This window comes from Chaetodon trifascialis, chromosome 7, assembly GCF_039877785.1.
Source record: "Chaetodon trifascialis isolate fChaTrf1 chromosome 7, fChaTrf1.hap1, whole genome shotgun sequence".
Taxonomy (NCBI): domain Eukaryota; kingdom Metazoa; phylum Chordata; class Actinopteri; order Chaetodontiformes; family Chaetodontidae; genus Chaetodon; species Chaetodon trifascialis.
In genome coordinates this window covers 6800929-6821958 of record NC_092062.1, presented here as the reverse complement: position 1 = coordinate 6821958, position 21030 = coordinate 6800929, and the positions used below count along the sequence as shown (strand labels likewise).

Genomic DNA, 21030 nt, shown 5'->3' with positions numbered 1-21030 from the left:
GAAATCTTCCCAACCAGTCGTGTTGATCGTTTGAACGGCTTACATAGCAGCAGGCAAATGAGAAGTGAGGCATGAATTTACAGACCACTTTAAAATGAACCTGATGGGATGCACAACTCCCCGTTCTTGCTAAGTATACTGTCTCCACTGGATTAAAAAGTGATTTTTTTTCATGTCAGAAGACATGAATTCGCTAGATTAATCACAAATACATCAAATTTTATTTGGCAGAAAGTTTGATGTAAAACTACCTTTTTTTTTTTAATCATGTTTCATTCCTCGTTTAACTTCTCTTGACCTTTTGTAGAGTTGGCAGTCAACTGCTTTTTTTGTGCTTCTTTTGTCTAGACTGTCAGCCTGTCCGCTCCACTGGGTAAATCCTGTCAACAGATGCTGCCATTAAAGAATGCAGGAAACATTGATGTGCAGCTGAAACTCAAGGTAATTCTGACCTTTACTTTTATTAGATCTGGGGTTTGGGTAAGCCTCTGTGACATTTTGGCTCAGAATGTGGTACATACGGTAGGGATTCATTGATATTTTTCTCCCGTTTGTCTCGTTTTCTCAGTTTTTACCTTCTTCCTGTCATCTTTGTCTCACTTCTCTTGTTCACTTTCTTTCTGACTTTTTTTTCTCATTGCTCCTTCCCCAATTCTTCTTTTCCCTCCTGCTTCCCCCCGTCTGGCCTCACCCGTTCTATATTCTATGCTCTATCTCTCCCTCCATCTTTTTCTTCTCCACCTCTTGCCCCTTGCCTCCCAACATTCAACCCACAGTTTCTTTGCTGTTTCATCCCTGATTTTGACTTCCTCTTCTGACCTCTATTCCCATTAATGGTTTCATTTCTGTTTATAGCACAGTGATGCTGAAGACAGTTTCTCTGTGACACCTGATGAACTGTCCCTTAGAGTTGGAGAGGAGCAAGGCATCGTGGTTTCCTTCAAAGCTCAGGGCAGCAGGAAATATCGAGAAAGGTATACCAACATTTACTGCTTTTGCATGTGATTAAGTAGTTACTGTGCGGTAAGCAGATTTTATAAAAGTGTGTAAATAGGAAACCACTATTCCATCCATCCATTCTGTAATGGGAGTAGATAGATATTAGAGGTAATGTAATAGATTTAGATCTAGGCTTAGTCTTGGGTTATATTCCTGAATAATCCAAAACAAAACAATGTCACATGTTCAGTGGACATCTCAACTTGATCTGGGTTAACTTGCTTGTGCTTGTTGTGTCGCAGCCTTCTCACCATCTTGGTGCTGCCATCAGGTCCTCAGTATGAGGTCACCCTGAAAGGAGAAGTTGTCACAGAGGACTCTGGGAAATCTGCCATTCCCTCTGCTGCTGTCTTTGGTCCTGGTGTGGCCAGTGATGTTCCACCAATTCTCTCTAATAAACAGTTCGTAGCCTGGGGAGGGGTTACTCTGGGGCGAGCTGTGTAAGCAACTTTTCAGTTTTTCATTAATTTCACTAGTACTTGGTTTGAGAAAAAACACTTTATAGGTATCAATTATTCATTGGAAAGTAATCAATAAAAAAACTGGAGGCCCAGTGGTCCACCTTATTCTATTAAGGCTCGTATAATGTTATTCATGAGAAGGGACAGAGGCTCTCTACAGGGAGTGTTATTCCTCAGAAGCTATTTCAACATAATGCACAATTTATTTACACTCATTGAAGGGAGGTAAAGCACAGACAGCAGTAAGAAAGCCAAATCCCCATAGGATGGGTTTGTTCTTTAAAGGTTTAACTGGATCCAGGTTTGACTTGGCTCTTCTACGCAAATTAGGACATTTAAATAATGACTCTCAATCTGAGAGAAAACATTGTCAAAGGTATTCTGACACTCCTGCACGCTGTCGTAACCAACAGCTGCCATTGTTTTTCAGCCAACAGAAGCTGGTTCTAAGGAACAACTCCACCAACACCACACAGCAGCTTCGGTTGCTTATTCGGGGTCAAGACCAGGACTGTTTTCAGGTAGATTGTAATATTTGTGTGTTTCCGAACTGAGGAAGAATAGAGATGAGATGTTTACCAGAGTATCCTCCCATCCTGTTTTTCTGTTTTGACATCCTGCATGGAATCAACTGCAGAGTTTATTTTCATTATCATATGTCTTGTGTTTGTTCATCAGAAAGTGTTTGTGACCAAAGGTGTGTTTTTTGTTTTTTTGTTTTTTTTTCCAATCAGTTTTCTTTGTACAGCCAAGTGGATCACACAGATACATGTAGCTAAAGACAGATAGAGAAAAGGCTTAAGATGAATACACTAGTGTGGCATTAAAGGACCACTTCACTGATGATGGAATTATAGTGCTATAACACTGTCAGACCCATGATGGACAGTTCGAAAAAATTGATTCAGCAGCATCAGAGATATTCATTTTTTATTCTATGCATTCTTCTTCTCTGCCAAAACATTTAGCCGGTATTACCTACAATACACCGCAGTTGAGGCAGTGTTTCAAACCTGGCACAGCTCCCTGAGTTCCCCTGTAAGAGTTCAAATTTGTGACCGGTTTCTCTCGACATTCCTGTAATTTCTCACCCAATAAAACAAATGCTACAAAACTGTATTTCATAATTTGAGTACTCCCTTCAGGAATGTCTACACTATTCAAATGTGAAATATACTATAAACTTGTGTGTCCCTCAGCTCCAGAGTATGTTCAGTCCTGAGGAGCGTCTGACCCGGCATGGGGAGCTGTCCATCCGTCCCAGAGAGGACGTGACCGTCCATCTGCTCTTTGCTCCCACCAGAGTGGCCTGCATGTTGGCCAAGCTGGAGATCAAACAGTCTGGAGTCCGGCCTTCACAGCCAGGAGTCAAATTCACTGTGAGGATGTGACCATTTTTTTTCTGTGTAATCATCTGTTACTTTGCATTTCTCTCTTTATCTCTACACACGCACTCCTTTTTCCTGCCTCATTTTCTTAGTTTCTGTAGAAAGACTTATAGTTTAGTTTGAGCTGATTCCTATATATCCCATTTTCAGATTCCACTGTCAGGCTATGGCGGGACCAGCAACATAATCCTGGAGGACCAGAGAAAACAGGCGGACGGCTATGTGGCAACGATGACAGACATTGCTGTCAGTCGCATCAGCAAAGTCTGTCTGTGCGTGAGGAACACAGGCTCCAGAGCTGCTTTTATCAAAGCCATGGCCTTCTCTGATGTGCAGACGAGATCGGTTATGGAACCCTCCGTCATCAGCCTCGCCCCGTCACAGTTTGTTCTGAAGGAACGGACACAAGAGGTAGGAGAGAGAATACAACTCATGGGAGTCACACTCTAGTTCAGGAAAAAAACTAAATACTGAAATTAATGATTTGCAGTAATAAATGGGGAAGAAATAATAATATGAATCAAATATTAATTAATGTGTGCGTGTGTTTGCAGGTGATCACGGTGCTACTGAAGTCCACCCTAAGAGAACAGAACCGAAGTCAGTCTGCCAATTCACTGCTGGCTACTGTCTGTCTGTTTTGTGGAGATGAGGTCTCCAGGCAGCAGTATAGGAGGTGAGACCTTCTAGCACTTAATTTATTTTATTTGTTTCACAGCTATTTAAGTATTATGTCAGCAGGTATGGGAATTAGTAGTGGGAAATTGAATTAAACCTGTCCTTAGGAAAAATTTAGTACGAAACTCTGGCGTAGTGAAAAAAATGTGTTTTGAATAATGTGAATCTCTCTGGGTTGAAGTGATTGTAACTCTCTTAATTTGCTTCAGCATTAAGCTCTGTACTGTTCTGTGCAGTACAAATGTACATTAACTTCACTGCTGTGTAAAGTGTATACAGTATAAACAATACAGAGTACTGGTCAACTGAAACTGGTGACATCTATTAGACCAGTAATTCCTTTATTTTCACACTTGATCATGTTCACCATGATCTGATCCAAAAGGCATATTGTCCATGTGCAGCTTTGTTATGCACAAAGCAATGTTCGTGTGATACTGCTGCCCATGGATGATTTGTATGCTGTTATGTTTCAAATAAACATACATTGTTTCTGAATAATAGAAAATGCTGACAGAGTTTATACATTAAATTCCAGAAGGTTCTGCTTTTGCAAAAAAAGTAGTTTTGTTCCCCCTACAGTGTGTTTGTGTTTTGTTCTGTCAGATTGCTTCAGAGCAAACCAGAGGCTGCGCGGAAGGCTCTGTCTGAGAACAGTCTGCTGAAAAACATCGACTTTAATGAGAAGTTCCTGGGAGAAGAAAATATTACAGAGAGTAAGATGTCACTATCATTTTGTAGGGTCTGAAATTTTTGTTCAATTTGACCTTTCACGTAATAATATTGAAAGTAATAATCTGTAGTGTTTTCACATTTCATTTTGCTGCTCTATTTACACCATAGTTGGTTTATGATAGGTCTTACCAGCAAATAATAGTCTAAAGGTGCAGAGAAAAGAATACAACTCACTAATTCAATTTAAAAAAGGTTGCTGGAATAGATGTCTTAAATTTTGGTGACCCTGACTAATTTTTTTACCTTTTCTGTAGCATACGACCTTCCCCAACGGCCCAATGAAGCTCACATCTTCTATGGAAACATGAATAAGATATTGGTGTTGTTGGTGGGAAGTACAAAGAGCACCAACTGTGAGCAGAGAGACCACACTGAGCTGCTGCCCTCTGCTAGACACAGTTCAGAGACAGACAGGTACTGACAGACATATTTCTAACCTGCTGTATTATACTAGGACCTGGTTCAACCTTCTGAATGGACAACATGAGATATATTTGACACAAACGGGGATACAAAAATGAATTGCTTGATAAACAGTGTTTATCAGTATTGTAATGCATTTCAGTTATACGTGAAAAATATTTGGATAAATGCGTGGTTTTGGTGTACATTCTGTTCTGTCAAGCTAGGTACATATGTGCATTTCTTATAATGTGGAATTCTCTGCTGTGTCTGTGTTTTGCAGCTCTTTGATAACTGTATTTTTTTTTTTTTTACTTTAGTTTTTCCTGTAATTGAGCACAATGTAATTTAATGTTGTCTAATTTTCAGTGGTTTGCCAAATGGCAATGTGTCTCTGGACGTGCTGCCAGTGAAAGGTCCCCAAGGTCCAGCCCTGAGAGTAACAGAGCCGTCCTTAAAGGTACCATAAGCCCTCTTTAATGGCTTTAATGATTTTTTGTGAGGAGATATGTGTTGATTATTTTGATGGTGTTTCAACTGGATGAGATGAAAACAGTTCTTTCACTGCATTTGACATTAAAAAAAAGTATTAATTTTTCAATGCAGACTGTCTTCTTCTCCCTCAGGCCTCAGAGTCATTACACAGGCAGTCTGAGTCCTGGACCGTCCACCCAGAACAACTTGTCCTCACAGCTCCCACCATCAGTGAGTAGAATCAAGATTTCAGAAGCACATTATTATGTGAACTTTTATCACCTTAGCTGTGAAATTCACTACAGATGTTGAGTGTCTGGTTCTCCAAACCATAGGTGAATGAGTCTGCAATGACGTCCTGCATTAATAGCCAGCAGTTAATGTTTTTGTTGTTGTTGTTTTTAGATGGTGTAGCCACCACCAGCCAGGTTCAGGTTCGGAACAATACATCCAGAGAGCTGAGCTTTGATTTGTCCTGGCCTGCTCACTGCCTCACCATCACCCCTCAGCATGGAGTTATCGAGCCTCAGTAAGAATACACTTGCTCGTTCAATGAAATATATTGACTAAGGTGAATTTGAGGTTTCTGGGTTGGAACTAGCCTCTGTGGTGTTTGCCGCGTGTCTTTGTGTATCTTTCTTGTTTTATTTGCATTTACCACACTGTGGGTGATTATACCACAGTAAGTGTATTAGACATGCACAAAATGGTGACAGCTTATTTTTAAGATTCCGTTTAAAAGTGACAGCTCAACCCTTAACAGTTAGTGTCATCATAGCTTCACTAAATGGACCATTACAGGAAGAATGCCCAATCATAATTGATGTAACTGTGTGTACTGTGTATGTGATTTTAGTTATTCCACCTGTGTCTCATTTCTTCATTTTTGTTAACCAAGGTGCCACCTGCAGATTTTGGTCAGTCCCAACCCTTCTCTAGCAACTAAACCTGCCCTGCTGCCATGGAGTGGACAGATTTATGTCCAGTGTGATGGTCAACAGAAGGTATATTCACTCTGGACACAGAGCTTTTCAAACCTGAACACAAGTCAGTCATGAACATTGTTTTGTGTTTATGAGAACTAAACAAGTGCGCTATGTGATTACTGGTTCAGTTCATTAAGGTCCAGATACGTCGTGACCTGGCTCTAGATGTGTCCGCCGCCCCAGCAGACACAACTCTGTCAGCCCTGCCTCCTCAGGCTGCCACCCCAGTGCTGCCTGTAGCCAGGCTTACCACCAAGACCTTGCTGCCCCCACAGACCCCACAGACACCTCAAGCCCTGGTGGAGATCAGCAACAAGACTGTCATCTTCCCCACCACTGCCTCAGGGGAAACATCAGGTAGGGAGGTGACTGACCAGAGGACAGAAGTTGATCTGTTCCCCTGAATTTGGGTTGTAAAATGTAGCAGTACATTATGGTAAAGCCTTAAAACATTGATCTAGGAGCCTAACAAAGTTTTAATAAAAAGTATTTTCCAGCTTCACACTGTTGGGGTTTTAAATCAGTCTGTAGGCAGCACATTGTGTGTGTATTCCTGTGGGAAGCTGAAATTCTCTTTTCTCTCTCCTACTTCAGAGGCCCAGCTGGAGGTACAGAATGGGGAAGTGGAAGTGAGGTGGTACCTGTCATCATTTGCTCCTCCATATGTCAAGGTTTTTTTTTCTTCATTATCTCTTTCTTCTGCGGGTTCTTTCATTCCTGTTTCCTGTTTTTCTGTTATTTCTGTTTATTATCCCTCCTCTGGGAACACATGCATTTAGTTGTTTTGTAGTATATTTCTAATTTCTTTTGAGTTTAGTTTAGTGGAGCTAAGATTTTACCTTTTGTCTTGTGACTTACTTTGGTAATGAGTTGATCTTGTAGATTCACACACCTGATGTTGATTTTAGATTGTTTTCTCTTGTTACTGGCAATTGTGTGATAGCAGTGATTCAGGTCAAACTGTGGCCCCTTCTTTCTCCTCAGGGAGTTGACAACACCGGAGATGTTTACAGGGCCACTTACACTGCTTTCAGATGCTCCAGGGTCTCGGGCACACTGGGAGCCCATGAGAAGATTCAGGTAGGTAATCATATCTAACTAGACTAGTAGACATTGTAAAGGGATTTGACAAGATGTACCTCAAAAATTCCAGGGCATTTATTTAAAACATTGGCTTTTTACAAATATAGGGCAAACATAGGTGTAGGGTTTTTTAAGATAAAACATTATCTTAATTTTTACTGAACTGCTCATATTGGTTTATTTATATAGTTTGTTAAAAGCCAAACATAAATAAGTCATTTCTTTTCATTGACTACTTTTCTTAATTAGACTACTACTACTACTACTAAAATGTCATTGGTATATAAAAGCCTTAGTTTACTTGAACACATCTTATACTACATGTTACGCTTGGCTGAATTACTTTTTAGTTGCAGTGTTGCGATCAAATTGTTTTTTCCATGATACTGTGACTCTCATACTCTGCAGTGTGTCCCATTGCTACAAATGGTTGGCCTACACATCAGTTTTAGAGCAAGCTTTTAAATTGCAACTAAGTGCAGCAGAGCAAGATGTTTATTTGAAGCAGGCTTATATTAGAGACAGGTCTTTGTTTTGAATTACCTCTGTTTGACAAGTGGATTTGGTCATATTTTAATCTGAAGCCTTCAGTACCAAACAAACTAGTTTCAACGTGTCATTTAATGTAGACTTTACGCCCTCATTTAAGAGTAGTGCAGTGGTATAATATGAACAAAAAAAGATAATTAAATTGCCAATTGCAAACATTTGTATGATATTTAATTGTCAACCAAAATGTCATGTTTGTAACAGCTCCACCAGGACTCTGGAAGTGGTACATCTAAATAGAATGCAGTTGTTATTACAAGTAATGAGTCTAAATGTTTACCATTAGAGAGAATGATAGAACTGAGTGTTTTCTCCCAAAGGAACAGCACTACAGCAGATCAGTCTTGTTTGTGGTACACTGCAGGCCTCATTAAACAGTACAGCACCTTCTTGCACCAATGCCTTGAAGAATTCAAGCAAAACAGACTTCGGTCTGTACCTGGACTTTATTGTGAAAAAATGCTGCCGTGAAACTTTACAGTAATCCTACAAGCTTCTGCTAGGGGTCAACAATAGGATCAAAATCTTCTATCACAGTATATGTAATTGTATATCACGATATTGGTTTATATCACAGTATGGTAATTGTTATGATAATTCGATTAAGAAATGGTTTAAAGTAATTATACTGTACCATACGTCATCACATTTGATCATTTTCCATACAAACAAAAACTGCCTCACAACTCAACCCTTGAGTTAAAACAGAAAACTCAAAACAGTAAAATGAACATTGTTTCAAAAAGGAAGCTTTGAGCGTCCAATTGAGAATAACAGGGATGCAACAGAGGTGCATCATCACCACCAGCTGTTCTCTTAAGTCACGTGAGAACATGGTGAGCAGTTCTGCTGTCCAAATCATGTCACCATGCGAGACAGCTGGATTGGTACATTTCCCTGTCTGCCCTGAATATACAGCACAGACACTAAAGCTGTCTTCTTGTTCATATTATGAACTCCGCATAATGTCTGCAAATTGTCTGAACATTGTTCAGAGTTGCCCTTTCACACATGCAGCACATTCGTCTGTGTCAGACAGGTCCTCACTTACAGGAAATAGTCTGTCTCATTTAACTGAGGGCTGGTGTCTGGGTAGGAGGAGGACTCCTCTGTAATGATGACTGTTTTTGCGTGGACATCAATGCTACATGTATTTAGAGATATCCGCAATATGAACAAAGAGTGGAAAAGCATCATACAGGCAAGCAGATAATAAGAAGCATCTACACTCCATGCAACGTCATCAACACGCCACTCGCTCGCTGTGTAGCAGGGTTGCTCTACATACACTGTGAATGACAAGTTTGTAAATACAGTTTAAGGGATAGCTTCCACAGTGGAAACGGTATTGCCAAATCTTAACCAGTGGACATATTTCTACTGTTGCATGGTGTATACCACAGTACCACCCAACTCTACTTGGCCTGCTTTGTTCTGTTTTCTCTCACTTTTTGTTTGATGTGTAATTTCAAAATGCGATTACTTATCTTTTGGAACATTTTCTTTGTTTACTGTTTTTATGTGCTTTACTTATATTCAATTAACACTTAGTGTATATTTTACTTTAAAACCTGCAGTAGTAAAACTATGTATGATGAGCATTTATATGGTTAAATGCATTCTGATTACTTATTTCCTCTGTTCTTCTTGCTCTGCCAGGTGCCTATTACTTTCCTGCCCAGGGACAGAGGGGACTATGCCCAGTTCTGGGACTTGGAGTGCCACCCTGTGCTTGAGCCGCAGGAGAAAACAAGAATCCGCTTCCAACTCTGTGGCACCGTAAGGATTCATTTATTAGTTTTGTGGTCTGGGATTCAAACACCATACTGAGTGCAAATGTGCTACTGTAGTAAAGGAATTACACTGAAAAAGACACTGAAATGTAAGTAACTTTTCTTTCATTTTAGAGGTTTCATTTGGCCCAAAATACAGTTACTGTCAAAAGCACTGGTTACTAAAGCACTTTGCTTAGGAGTCACTATAATTACTATAAGAGTTTTGTTACACACTTAAAACGGGCATCATATCATCACTTTTCTCATTTTCTCTCGGTTAATGTAATGAAGTGCACTGCTCCTACTTTGGCAATGTTTCATACTTCTCTACCAGCAACAAAGCAGAAAAGTGTCCAAATCTGCATCAGCCAAACTTTTATGTACCATCATCAGCAGGCATTGTGTATAACAAGTAAAGATAGTCATACTCTAATGAACTTGTTTCACTCTCAAACCAAAGGATGTGTGCTTGTTTAAAGCATTATAATGTGTCATTTGTCTTCATCAGTTAAAAAACAAAACAACAAAAAGGGCACATATAGAAGCACCTCCACTTATTGGCTTTGTAGTCCTAGTGACAGAATTAACAAATGAGAAAAGTGGGTTGAGGGATGGCAAGGAGAGCCACCCTGCTGAGATGGGCCTGCGGGCTTCGTGTGTGTGCCGCTTTAATGTGAAGTGTTATGACAGACCCAGTTAACTTAAGAGCATACATACACAGCAAGTGGGATGTCAGATAGATGGCTCCACATAAGTAGGTTAAGTGGCTATGATGGTGGTGCTTTTGTTGTTGTTGCCTTATTTCTTTAACGCAGCGTTAAAGTGCCAAATCCTTCAGTGGTGTTCAAATGTGAATCTGTGACTCCAGCTTGTAAAACTTTGATTGAGATACGTCACTGACAAACTGGTTGGAAGTAAATATGTGAGATGGTTCACATTTAGTTTTCATCCTATCTGCATAGGATTAGAAATAGATGTAATAGCAATGTGTCTCATCATTAGAATCAAATCTGTTGTGCACAATATACTTGAAAGATGTTGAAGGTGATTTCTTCTCAGCTGCATTTCACTAACCAGCTGTTTTAAAGTAGTATGGAGATGGCTGCCTTGTTTTTTGCACTTTGCGAGCTTACTAGCTAACACCCTGACATGCTGTCTGTGTCCAAAGGGACTGAAGTGTGGACCAGTAGGAGGACCACAGGAAGGGGACTGCTCTCTGGTGAAGACAGAGGCCACAGTCAAGACCAGGAAGAGAGCTGATGTCTCAGCAGGCAAAACCAGGTGAGACCTGCTTAGCTAAAACTGAAACTGCATATGATTCTCCCCAGGATCTGTATGGCCGCTGTAAGAGATGTGAGTAACAGTGGAGGTGCCCTGGTGACCTAAGGATTTACATCACCGACCTTCCAGCCGGAGATGTCATTGCATGTCGTTTCCAGCATGTGGTACTCTACCGCAAAGTCATTCATGTTTGGGCTTTCAAAATTTTCTCTATTTGAAATTAACATTTTTCAAGAGACTCAGAAATTCACTGTAATGACTGAGTTTAATGGGCAGGATTTTAGAGTAGGTGTCTCATCTTCAGGCAGTGATTGTGTTTTGCTTCCTGTTAAAAGTGGCACAATTTGTAATTCTCAGCCAGGAGGAGGCTGTGCGGAGGGGTGTGTATTCTCCACAGGACCTCTACACCTTCCCAGCCACACGGGTGGGTGAGTCCAGCACTCTGAAGGTCAACATCCGCAACAACTCGTCCGACACGCACGAGGTGAGGCATGCCTTATTTTCATGAAGACATGGGAAGGAATTTTTTTCTTGCTTATTGCAGCAGAAACTGAAATATAGAATACAAATATACATCACTATCTATTCCAGAACAGATCAGAATAAAAGCAAGGAAACCTATAAAAGATTGCTTTAAAATAAGTCTTTAGTTTTAGTTGCTCCTGGAGGTGAGACCTTGTCATCTCAAACACAGAGATTCAGAAAGTTAAGTAACAGTGTAGATACTAGCTTACCTTGTGTTTACTGTTGTTTCATAATGCTACTAGAAAGCGCATGACTGACTTCATTTATTTGTACTGATTGATAAATGTAATAACAACGCCTAACAATTGTCATTTGCATGGATTTGATATTTGATGTGTGGCTTCTCTAATTGACTTGCAGCTGAAATTTGTAAACCCTAGGGAGCCCTTCCACATCAAGCATTCCAAATATTCCCTGAGGTGAGTCCAATGGTCATTAACCTGGAAAGAAACTCTCCTTTCTCCACTTTTGATAGGACCAGGGTGGGGTAATAAGTGCCTTCCCCTTTTCATGTTTATGTGTTATTCTACTTCCATTCTAGGGTTTTTGTGGTGTACTGTAATAGAAATCTATGCAGAAGCATCTTTAAGTAGTTAGGCATTAATGTTCAGTCAGGAATGGTAAATACAACTCAAAGCATGCTCTGTGATGTAACATAGTCTGTCTAATGTCATTTTACCACTGCAAATGCTATGGGAGGTCCTGTGAGATGTTGGGACCTGGAAGATGATGTTACCATATACGGTACACATCTGAGGCCTCGTTTTGCCTGACTAAGGCCTTAGGGAGGGGTTGCCAGGCCACAGGTACCAGCTGTGCTGTGCTGTGCTGTGCTGTGCTGTGCTGTGCTGTGCTGTGCTGATGTGGGACTGTGTTCAGAATGGGAACATGTGTTTTGTACTGTTCAGAAGGGAAAACAATGCAAGAGTGGTGTGGAAATAAAAATACAAATGGAATCGTATTGACTTCCACAGCACACAAAGCATTGTCAGACATACTATTGTATGTCTGTTGTATTTTTATGTCCAACATTGCATGTGTTGCTGCAATGTGAACCTGCCCGAGGAGTCCGACAGTAGATGTGTTGTGAGCCCTGCTGCGTGTGGATTTGTGGTGGCCTTATGGTAGGGCTGTCAACAAATATTATAAAATCAACTATATAATAGAAATGTTTAGAAATCCAGACATTAATTGTGAAAATCAATATTTGATTGTTGGTTAAAAAAAGCAGTGCCACTGCATGAAGATAAAATGACTGTTTCTGTGAATGGAGTCTGGTGACTTTGGTGACAGCGATATAGCAGCTGTTTCTGATTAAACAAAAAGGATCTTACTCTTTAACAAAAAGGCTTATGTCTGTAGGCATCCTTTGTATAGTATTGTCAGACGCTTACATTTCAATCTGAGTCTGTCTGGCAAAAACAAACACTGTTAGTGCACATACATTGACAGTGTGCAAACACACAGAGGGGGAGTACATTGCAGCATGATTTGTGGCTACCATCTGCAGCACTGGACCACTTTGACAACTTGTCTCCATAAGTCAATTTAGATACAAAAACATGGGAAAACAATGTCTATAAACACAGATAACACTTGACTAGAACTTCCTCCATTTGTCCCGGACATTGAAATCTTCTAGGACACGTGGACAGGCACCAATTGGAAACATTACGCACACAACATCACTTTCATTGATTGAAGATGGAATATAGGTCATTCTGGAATACTTCTACAACATGGTGTAGGACATTATTTTATTTGATTATTTTGTCTTGTCTAGGTACTTAGATCTTTTAGAAGTCATGTTTATGTTGAAATAATATAAAAGTAGTATCTATTGGTTTGCCCTCCTATAGACATAATGTGCAAAAAACATTTGAATGGTTCAAACTGATGTGGGTTTTTTAGTAATCAATCATACTTTTTGACAGCCCAACCTTGTGGTGGCTCCAGCATGTTGTGGCTCTTATCATGTACCCTCATTTCCACCACATTCATAGATACATCCATAGAGTATAGTTTTCCTTTGTGACTACAGTGTTTTAAGGTTATTATTTTTGCCATAGTTTAGTGTGCCATGATTCATACTGTGATCCTAATCACTTGATTTTATTTTTCTGTAAACATGCATGAAAATGTATGAATATATGCATTTATTCATGCTTTCAACATTTTGAATTGAAACAATTGTTTATTTATGTATGAACTATCCATTAACTGCTGTCGTTCTTCCCCCACATTAGATCACAGCACTATCTGAAGCTACCCGTCCAGTTCAAGCCCAGTACTGCAGGCAGACACGCTGGCTTGCTGCTCATCCAGTCAGAAACAAGTGGAAGTCTTGTTATTCAGCTGACCGGTGAGGCATTGCCTTGAATTCACCATCTACCATCCTACGCCACCTCTTCATGCTGGCTGGCTGGCTTTGCGTGGATGCTCTTCCCTGTACTATTCATCATGGGACAGATAAGAGTAACAGAGAGGAAAAGGAAAAACTGAAAACTGCTAAGGATCAAATAAAAGCAACCATGGACTTAAAGCCTTCTTCTTATTCTATCTGGAGATGTAGACTGTAGCTGATTAACTGGAGATGACTAAGACTCTACTGCCAACAGACCTGTCTGCCTCTGGATGTGGCACAGGTGTCTTCAGCTGGCCCATGAGAAATGATTGTGCCTGTTTGTGCCTGAAGTTGAATGATTTGGTCTGACTGGCTCACAATTAGTTTGCCCCACTCTAGCATTTCAAAGAGTTAATGATTTTTGTCACTTGACTCTGGATTTGGCTTATCCCTGAGTCATATTACAAGGCAGCATTGCTGTTGCCATGGCCCCTATTAGGCAGTGCCAGTTGGGATATGTTGGGGATTACTTTGAGTTGGTCACAGAGGAATGTCTTTGTCTCTTGTTTGCTTACATGGCTGCAGGGATTTTTTTCTCCCCAAAGCAAAATCATAAAAATCTGAAAAAGGGGCCTGGGCATTTTTTTTTTTTTTTTTTTTTGGTCTTAAACCTTATGAAATCATTTCTGTCATTAACGTGTGAATGTGTTAAAACTGCAGGTAATTTAAAGGTCCAGTGTGTAGGATTTCGGGTGATCTGTTAGCAGAAATGGACTACAGTATTCCTAGTTATCTTTTCATTAATATATAATCATTGTGTTTCCATTGCTTTAAAATGAGCTCTTTATATCCACAAAGGGAGCGGTTCCTCTTTCACAGAGTCCACCATGTTGGCATGGCATGTCTCTACAGTAGCCCAGAACAGACACATGCCTCTAGAAAGGGCATTTGGTGTTTTTAGCACCTACCATATGTTCTCCTACACGCTTGGAAACGGAGGGGTGAGGCGACAGGTATTCCGCTTGATGACACTAAATTCTACACAGTGGACCTTTAGGGCTTCTGTTTTTTAAGTCACTTTAAAAAAAAAAAACAGATTTTCAAATGTAGGTCTGTCTATATTTCATGAAATGTTCCTAATTTTCTGTACTGGTGTGGTTTCTATGACAATGGCTCGTCATCATGCATGGCCCACCTGAACAGCAGCCTTCGTCAGCACCATGTGTTGATTTCCCAGCAACCTCCAAGACTTGTTCCAAACAGTCCAGATGTACTTAATTTAGTCATGATCAGGGCAGCTCGCAGCAGCATTAGGATGGCTAATGATTGTTATTACATGCTAAAAGAGTTTCCTCTGGTGGGGTTTTTGTTCGGCAGCTTGCCAGGCCTGCTTAGTATGGTTACCATGGCAAAATAGTGTTAATCACTGTTCCAGTCACAGAAAATTAGCTTCCCATTTCCTCTTTTGGCTCTGGGGCAAATGGCCAAAATTGCTTGGGGGTATTGGATTCACATCCATAATCAGTTTTGGAACTGGAATGGCATGGAGAGATGTATGTAAACTTCATCAAGATGTGCAGTTAAGCTGCTAGATGCTACAAATTGTGACAGCATGAAAAACAGCAGTGTGGAGCATCACTTTCCTGCTTGCAGAGCGAGCTTTAATATGAAGGGTTCACATTGTAACGGGCTGCTCTCCACATGCCGTGACAGCTGTCCTGACTGATTTTGGTCTACAATTTGCACATGCTTTAAATAGTACATAATGTAATATATTGTTGTATGTACACATTTTAAATAAAGTTTTCTGATAAATATATTGGCTTTCCTTAATCATTTGAAAATCCATCCATCCATCCATTATCTATACCGCCTATCCCTTTCGGGGTCGCGGGGGGGCTGGAGCCTATCCCAGCTACAATGGGCGAGAGGCGGGGTACACCCTGAACCGGTCGCCAGCCGATTGCAGGGCTCATTTGAAAATATGAAGGAAATATGGTATGCTTAAGTGACGACCAATGCCTTAATAATACCTCACTCTTGTTGTTTTTGATTTTTATCATTAAGCACAAATAACCATTTTAGGGACTGTGAGTGTCCACCAACAGATAATCTGTTTCTGTTGGTCTTTTTTCATTCATTGAATCTTACTTTATACAGGGTGGTCTAATGAGAAGAGTTCTCTCTGGCACCAGTGTCCTGTGTACACAGTGCAATCAAAGCATCATTAAATACAATTCTGGTGGCATGCATGATCCCATGCAGCATACAGTTGCTTGCACTAATAAGCAAACAATAAGAACCCACCTGTGCTGTCTCTTGTGAAGTCTGTCCAGCGTCAAAGCACGAACACAGTTTGGCTAGCACAGCAGGTACACATTGTGTTCAGTTTGTTCCACCCTATTCCTTTCAGATTAAAATCTTGCTTCACATTTCAGATCTTTTCAGTGCTTATTCTGCACAGAGAGCCTCAGATCTGACGTTGAGACTTCCACAGTCCAGGCTTTAGACAATGGGGGTCATGCTGTTCTGGCTCCAGCACTGTGGAACAAGCTCCTTCTCAGTATCACACTTAAAAAAAAACAACAACATTTTTTAAAACATATTTGTACAGACTGCCATTTTTATAATCTTAACTCGAAGTTGTTTCTTTTTATATTTAGTCTTGTTTGTCCTATAGAAATAAAGCGAAGTTACTGAGCAGCACTGGTGGATGGAGCCCTGGATGTGACACTTGAGGCCGGCTGGCTGGTGTATGGAGTTGAGCCTGCAGGTGTCGTCAAAGCTTCACCATGAGCCCGGCTGTCAGCAGCATGTCCTGTACAGTGGGGCAGCTGGGCTTTATTTTGCTTCCCAGACTGGAAACCACTGTAGTGCAGTTGGACTTGACGTCTAGCAACACAACATCACAGACTTTAGACAAGCAGACACGGCGACTTAGCACGCTAGCGACTGCATTTACAGGTAGGAAGCCTGCGACATTTCCTTAGTTATTTCTGTTCACTGGTGTGTTTTTTAATGCATAATGTTGTAGTCGTAGGCGGCTAGAGGAATGTTGTGGTTATGCTAGCTGGTGTGGCTATACGCTAGTCAGGCTGTCCGGTGTGGGGTCTGACTTTGGGCCAGACGGTGGAAGTTGCTGTTTAGAGTTGGAGCTGCTTTCCAAGCTGCGCCAGACAGCAGAGCTAAGCTAATGCGGCTAAGTTAGCAGCGAGCAGGCTAGCACTGGCTCCCATCCACCCGCCGGGGCCACACCACCAGCCCGCTATGTCTCTGTCCCTGTAGGGGAAGGCTGCCTCTCCCACTGACCGTGACCTCCGTGTTAATTATGGCATTTATTACCTTGAGTAAAGACACAGATGAATTTGTTTCTGTCTGCATGGTATGTCGTTAGCTGTCTTGCCCTGTTTGATTTGATGAACAAGCTAGCTGGGAAGCTAGATCAGAAATCTGATAGTCTGAGCTGTCACTCATGTTTTAGGCCAGGGGATAGCAACTTTTTATGCAGATGAGGCAGGAGGTGAATATGATGAGTGTGTCACTGGTGTCACCAGCAGTCTCATCTGGCATGAGTTGCTACAGAACTGTGTGGTGTTAAACACTGTAGGGTGGGGTGAGCACCACGGTGGGACTGTGAAACATCACCATCCACACACACACCCTCTCACCATGCTCACTTACAAAGTGATACTTACTTTGGGGATGCCATAAGCCCCCACACCTCCCACACTACACACCTTCCTTTCTGTCCATGTTTTAAGAAAACATGGAGGGAGATCCCCTCCATCATCCTCCTTAAGAGTACGATGATGAGTGTGCACATCATCCATATGGATGCCCTGCTTGAGAAGTAACCCCCAACACTTCATATGGTTGCGGGCAAAATTATGTTAATCTGTAATTTGTAAATCATACCAACATCGGAGGCGTTCTACTACAACAGACCCGTTGGCCTGTGTTTTATTTAATTCTCCTTGTGTTGTAGATTAATCACTCTCAAGTTAGATTGGTTTTGCATCCACTACAACTTAGTGATGCCAGCTTGCAGACCCATGATCCAGAGTCTCAAACTGACGTGGATTTCTTGTGACGCTGCACAGTCAGCACTGGTCTCTGTCCGCTGTATTCCAGCCCACTGATCGGGTTTACGTGAATTCAATTACTGAGCTCTGTTCTCTGGTTCTCAGTGTGAGCTGCATGAAGTGTTTTTTTCTGTGTGGGTCTGGTAGAGAGAATTGAAGTACATGTGGAGGGTGTGTCCTTTTCCTTGCTTGCCCGGTTGGCTGTACATAAGCCCCCTCCCTGCCTACCCTGCCTCTGCTGGTCCTGAAGGTTTCAGTCAGGGACCTATAGATGACAAAGAGTTCTCCAAGTTTTGAATGATTGTTCTTCATTTCTGTCTGCTCTGCCTTCTCTCTTTCTCCATCCTGTCTGTTTACCTGTCTGTGACCCCCCACTCACACTCTCTCTCAGGCTGTCTGTTGCATCTTTCCCCCCTTTCCGGCTCATTTACACTCTCTTTCTCCCATGCACATACTTAACACGCTTCCATCCAGTGCTTTGTGGAGTTTGGATGCTTATGTCAGAGCCATTGCCTGTGGCAGTAGAGTTGCTGCTGCTGTTGCATCTTTTTCTCTTACCTGTTTCCTCTGTTGGCTGCTGCAAGCTTGTTAAGTGGGGTTCAGTAAAAGGACACCTGTGGATAATAATGATGATGATGATGTGTGTTCATGTAGAACTGTGGAGACAGCTGAATATTGCCAACATGTCAGGGTGTCATACTGTTCAAGACTTAAATCAAAGACCAGTATTATCCCATAATACTTTAACTCCGTTAAGTGCCAGTCATCTATTTGTTGACCTTTTTAGGCACATTATTCGTGGTGGTGTTTGGACAGGCAGGACAGTCTACTCGCTGTCATTTCTTTTTGGACAGCATGACAGCAAACAGATTTAAAAATCACCTCAGCTTCAAATGTCATTATAGAAAAATCTAATCTTTATTTTGTTATAATGGAACAGAGAAAGTTTGTCATTATCTCATTATGCTGAAGTCAAGTGCATTTATACACAAGTCCTTTCAGACTGAGACAGATCTCAGATATGCTTGACTGAGTCGGTGTGTCACAGTCAACAAGTTGCTGACAGGTTTTTATCAGCTACTGACATTTAAGGTGATGACATCACACTCTGTTAACTGCCATTCATGTAAAAACACGTTGCCTTCAAAGACTATAAATATTAGTGGACAGTCTTCTGTGCCATCATCCTTCAGTTTATGACTGGTTATTTTAAAAAGAGAAAGAGAAAGTGGTTTCACATTATAGTTTTCAGCCTCTGACAAAAAAAATATATATAATATATATAATATCTCGTGAAAAAACCCAAACTGTTTCAAATGTAACATTAACCACAGTATTAAACTGACTGAGAAAATGTGTTTACAATGTTTTTAAGGGCATCTGAATCACTGAACAAACACAATTCTATGTCATGTTCTTTTACTTGTACAATTACTGTAATGCCACTATAAAAGGCACATTAGAATCGTTGAGACCGTAACTTCTTCTGTATGGATTTTCTATTCTTAAAGGTACCGTGTGGAGCTGCTGACCACTAATAGTGCCATAGAGCAATGTTTTCATGAGTGGATCCCCATTTAAAATATTCAAAACATTCATCTTTGCAAACGTTTTAGGAGGAATGAAGAGTACTAATCATGTTTGCGAGGTGTCAAAGATCCACACAATATGATTTGGTATCGTAATGTAAGTATATAAAAAATAAATAAATAAAAAAATCCACCATGGGCTACCTTTAATATTAGCAAGAAGTTGAGTTATGGTTTATCTTCACAGATTTCAGCAGAGGTTTGATTGGTGTTCAGATTGCTTGCTTTACTGACGTTATTGTCTCATCTGGTTAGTAGGTTTGGGTAAAATATGGTTGAAATCAATACTATGAAATGAGTAAAAGTATGTGCTTTGTATGGTAAATATATGCAAAAATCACACGAAATAAACAGATTTATGTTCAATGCAATCTACTGTGTGTGACGTTTGTACAGAAAGCCAACTATTTCAACAGTTTGGACCTTATCTCATGGTCTTCCTCAGCAGATGGAGTCCTCTCAGCTGACCTGGATCTTTAGGTGTGCAGACTTTCCAATATTGTGAGCACCCTGGGGACGTCTTATCCATGACATCACAACAGTGCAGTGCAAAACAACTTGAATATTAAATGCAAGATAAATGTCCTCTAGATGTAGACACTGGTAAACAGAAGACAGTCTGCTAATGCTTTCCCTGTATACATCTTATTCTATCAATAGGGCAGATTTCATGGCCACCTCACGGACTGCAGTGTCTTCTTTGATTCGACCTCTATTCAAAGCAAAGACCACACAGAGTGCGAGCCTTCGCTTTTTAAAGGCCTGTGTGCAAGCTAAACGCCAAAGGTTGAGTCTATTAATGTACTGTATACAAAAGTGAATAAAACCCATCAAGTCATGAAATAATAACTAAGTGAGAAAGTTGAGGAAAAAGTCAGCGAGAAGACTGTGTTTATTATTAGCTTCAGTAATGTGCTCTCGTCTACCAGGTTGAGCTGTGTGTCTGCTTCACACAGCTCACTGTACAACTGCTTCTCAGAGCCAGACGTCTGTGTCCATCTGTCTGTTTGTGTTTCTGTATGTCTCTTGTTTTACTGCGTGTGTGTGTGTGTGTACTGCGAGCGTGCACGTGTGTGTGTTTCACCCTCTGCCAATTAGCGACTTCTCACCTCCCAAGGCGAGAGGCTGAGTGTTTGTTAGACAGAGGAGGGAGACTTGAGGGGGCTTGTCTGCCTCTGACGGCTCAGCCTTAACCTTAACTCTCACAATACTTCTCACACACACACACACCAGTCTGATCACTGAACTACAGCTTGCGCACGCGCGCGCGCGCACGCACACACACACAGGACCTGAGCTCCAGCCAGTTGTTGATAATACAGCCTTGTCTGTCTCCGAGCCCATGTGACATGCCAAAATGTGACAGTATTGTGTTGGTGGAGCGAAGGCGCGAGACGGGCAAAGACGAGTGCCAGCCTGCACCACAGTGTGTGTGTGTCTTTGTCTGGGTTGTGCTCATGGGAGTGTGTGTCTTTGTATACAAATGCACTGTCTATTATTGTGCGCCTGCAGTAATTGGTGTGTGTGTGACTGTACAGAGTGAAAATGATGTAAAAAGCGTGACATTATGTGGAAGCAAAACAGACTGAAGAGCTGGAGCAGTAGTCTGGTCTGTCGTGTGCACGGAGGACACACAAAATGTCTCATTCAGAGTTTGTTCAACTTCTTCCCCTTGGAAC

At 41.2% G+C, this 21030-nt stretch overlaps 2 protein-coding genes across 2 annotated transcripts in view; both read left to right on the top strand.

The window, feature by feature from the left end:
- cep192 (centrosomal protein 192) overlaps window positions 1–15492 on the top strand; it is a 32985-nt gene extending 17493 nt beyond the window's left edge. Inside the window, exons 32-52 of the mRNA XM_070966883.1 lie at window positions 349–441; window positions 856–974; window positions 1242–1439; window positions 1891–1981; window positions 2660–2839; window positions 2999–3259; window positions 3403–3524; window positions 4133–4242; window positions 4516–4675; window positions 5033–5123; window positions 5290–5368; window positions 5543–5666; window positions 6036–6141; window positions 6252–6480; window positions 6718–6794; window positions 7108–7203; window positions 9415–9534; window positions 10699–10811; window positions 11169–11295; window positions 11697–11755; window positions 13583–15492. Coding sequence (XP_070822984.1) covers window positions 349–441; window positions 856–974; window positions 1242–1439; window positions 1891–1981; window positions 2660–2839; window positions 2999–3259; window positions 3403–3524; window positions 4133–4242; window positions 4516–4675; window positions 5033–5123; window positions 5290–5368; window positions 5543–5666; window positions 6036–6141; window positions 6252–6480; window positions 6718–6794; window positions 7108–7203; window positions 9415–9534; window positions 10699–10811; window positions 11169–11295; window positions 11697–11755; window positions 13583–13715 — 2688 coding nt within the window. The 3' untranslated portion in view covers window positions 13716–15492. The remainder of the gene's footprint in view (window positions 1–348; window positions 442–855; window positions 975–1241; window positions 1440–1890; window positions 1982–2659; window positions 2840–2998; window positions 3260–3402; window positions 3525–4132; window positions 4243–4515; window positions 4676–5032; window positions 5124–5289; window positions 5369–5542; window positions 5667–6035; window positions 6142–6251; window positions 6481–6717; window positions 6795–7107; window positions 7204–9414; window positions 9535–10698; window positions 10812–11168; window positions 11296–11696; window positions 11756–13582) is intronic.
- A 1036-nt stretch (window positions 15493–16528) lies between these two features.
- LOC139333330 (low-density lipoprotein receptor class A domain-containing protein 4-like) overlaps window positions 16529–21030 on the top strand; it is a 210658-nt gene continuing 206156 nt past the window's right edge. The window contains exon 1 of the mRNA XM_070965617.1: window positions 16529–16644. The gene's annotated coding sequence lies outside the window, so the exon portion shown is untranslated. The remainder of the gene's footprint in view (window positions 16645–21030) is intronic.